We start from the raw sequence: 2,994 nt of genomic DNA, 5'->3' as shown, positions 1-2,994 counted from the left end.
CTCTGGGTTACTGAATTTTGTTTATTAATTACAACTTAATGTTTCCATCGACTCAGACTTGTAAATAAGAGTCCCAACTATATGTATCATGCTAAAAAAAAATCACTCAACAACATCCTAGCAGGCACCCAGCCTAACAGTGAATAATTTCACATAACAGGGAACTCCGAGCAGCTGTGACATGGATCATCCTTTGCCCAGAGATTTGTCTCTCTGAAGTTACTCAATGCTGTGACATCTCTCCCTCGTGGTTACTGAGATCTGTTTAAACCACTTTCACAGGATAGTACAAACACTAGAAGTAGGCTCTCATACTTTGTATCTTCTTACCTCCACTTACTTCCTCTCCGCCGCTAGAGCCCTAGTACCCTCCTATAATCCAGAGTAAACATCTTCTCTAGTTCCTTTAACTGTTTCTCACACATGATTTTGAGCACCTCTTATCTTCAGCTGCTTATCTATATCCTCAATATGACACTCGGAAATGACCGTGATAGTCCAAGTGTGCTCTGCTTTTTAAGATCTTTTAACTTTCAAAGGACTTTTTTGAAAATGAACATATGATGTAATTAAAAACAGGCATTTTAAAGCATATTATTTTCATTAAAGATCAATGCATAACTTTCTAAAGATTATTTTAAAGAATTTTAAATGCAACAAATAACACTACAAAGAATTCACTTCCATTCACACTGTCAGCCTCTGCTGACCTTAAATTAGACTTTTTTTTTTTTTTTTAAACAAAAAAAAGAAGGGACCCACCTAAATGAAAAAGCAATATAGTCCAGACAGGAATTGAAACTACTCTCAAGTAGTGTTCAGTGCTTGCATTCCACTTGAATGAAACAGTCAACACATAGCCAACTACCAACGTCCAGATCTTAAATAAATGAAATACAGACACAGTTGTAAAATATATACACATGAAAATGAACATACAATTATACAAAATTTGCAAGCTTTATAGCATGAGTGCTCTGAACATAGCACACAGATAAGATGAAGGTTGGCAGTGCTAAAAGGAACATGCCTAGGTTCTCCTCCCATTTGGATAAATAAAATTTTGAAATAAATAGGCATTTGAAATCTCATGTAGTGCTACTGTTTATATATTTGCTTAACAAAAAACACATGGTTTTAATTTAAGATACACTAAAGTCAAAACCCACTTTATGAATAAAAATATTTAAGATAAAATATTCAGTGTCTAAGCCATGGATTTAAATTAAGAGTCTAACCTTGTGGGGCAGGCCCGGTGGCGCACTCGGTAGAGTGCAGAGCTTGGGAGCGCGGCGGCGATCTCACCAAGGGTTCGGATCCCATATAGAGACCGGTCCACTCACTGGTTGAGCGCAGTGCGGACACGACACCAAGGGTTGCAATCCCGTTGCCGGTTGCGGTACGGGCGCGACACCGAGGGTTGCGATCCCGTTACTGGTCACGAAAAAAGACAAAAAGGAAAAAAAAAAATTCAATGTCTAAGCCATGGATTTAAATTAAGAGTCTAACCTTGTAGAATTCCTAAAGTTTTCTGTTAATGTTTAGAAAAGAAATAAAAAGAGGAAAGGTTTTTCAAAAAGTATCAGGTTACAAGATTCCATTTCAACCTATAAAATATGATTGTTACTGTGAAAGGAATTTTTCAAAAGCTGGAAAGAATGCAGCCAGCTAAAGCGCGATTTTGCTGAAATAATCTAGGCAACAGATGGTTAGAACCTAATCCAGAGTTATAATGTACCAGTCAAGTAAGTGTGCCTGAAAAAAATATTGCTAGAGGAAAAAACAGCAAGATTTGAAACAGAAGAACGAGCAAGGGTCCCCTCCTCAGTTTTCCCTACACTAAAGCTAAACAGCTGCGGCATTTAAGAAGGATCAAAAGAAAACAGTATAGTCTACACAGAAACTCATATTTTAATAGAACATTTACAAAAGATGGAAGGAATATATAATCCAGAACAAATTTGGGCACCAAGAACTTATTAAAACAAGATCAAAAAGCTAAAATTCAAGTTTGACGTGAACTTTGCAAAAAAAAAATTTTTTTAAAGTCAAGCTATTATTCAGAGCATGAAGAAAAAAGAGTGATAGGATTATTACAAAAGACAAAATAACAAACCTATCTCCATTATTTTGGTCATATCTATCATTAAAAATAATTTCCAGGTCTTAAAAATGTTTATAGCTTCCACCTAAGAATTCAGCTTTGGAATTTTATCCTTAGTAAATAATGATAAATTCTGAAAAAACTTTAAATAGAAAGAAGCTCAACAGAGTATGATTAGGAACAGTGAAAAGGTGATTAACTAAAAGGTCAATAACTGGAAAATGATTAACTATAGATGATTCATGCAATGTTATAAAACCATTAAAGTAGTTTTTAAAAAACACAGTCTGTATAGCTTAAAATTCCTAATATCATATTAAGTTAAAAACAAAATACAAAAAACATATGACATGCTTACATCTATTATACGGTCAGGGGGAGGAAATGTACTAAGAAGTTAGAAGATGTATTTGCATGGTAAGATGTTTTTCCTTTTACTTTTTCTGTATTTTCCAAACTGCCTTCAATGAGCACTAATTCTTTTATAATGAAGAGAACATTAAAATGTTTGTCTTCAAGCAACTCTATCAGATGAAATATTAAAGAGCTCTGAAACCCAAAGCTATATGAGGACATGGGAAGTGAGACCACAACCATTTCAAAAAAGTTCAGGCTTGCAGGATCAAACAAATCAACCCTCAGAATTCAGAGAATATGAGATCTGACTGTAGAGCTCAGAACAAAATTTGAGTACAATAATAGTATACTAATATAACACTATGTACCAGGCCATTTTCTAATGCTTTACATCTATGAACTTATTTAATCCTCATAACCCCATAAAATGAGTACTATTATCATCCCCATTTTACAGATGAAAAAAATGGAGACTTAAGGGAAATGATCTGCACATGGTCACAAAGACAGTAAGTGATAGAGCCAGGATTAGA

General features: G+C 34.6%; 1 protein-coding gene across 1 annotated transcript in view; it reads right to left on the bottom strand.

The window, feature by feature from the left end:
- Window positions 1-880, bottom strand: part of LOC103582852 (transmembrane protein 245-like) — a gene marked incomplete at its 5' end in the record, with an annotated part of 11,760 nt that extends 10,880 nt beyond the window's left edge. The window contains one exon of the mRNA XM_008564329.1: window positions 763-880. Within this exon, the coding sequence (XP_008562551.1) occupies window positions 763-880 (118 nt within the window). The remainder of the gene's footprint in view (window positions 1-762) is intronic.
- Between the last annotated feature and the right edge of the window lie 2,114 nt (window positions 881-2,994).

This window comes from Galeopterus variegatus, unplaced genomic scaffold, assembly GCF_000696425.1.
Source record: "Galeopterus variegatus unplaced genomic scaffold, G_variegatus-3.0.2 Scaffold18177, whole genome shotgun sequence".
Taxonomy (NCBI): Eukaryota; Metazoa; Chordata; class Mammalia; order Dermoptera; family Cynocephalidae; genus Galeopterus; species Galeopterus variegatus.
Note: the sequence above shows the minus strand (reverse complement) of the source record. Positions and strands in the feature narration are given on the sequence as shown.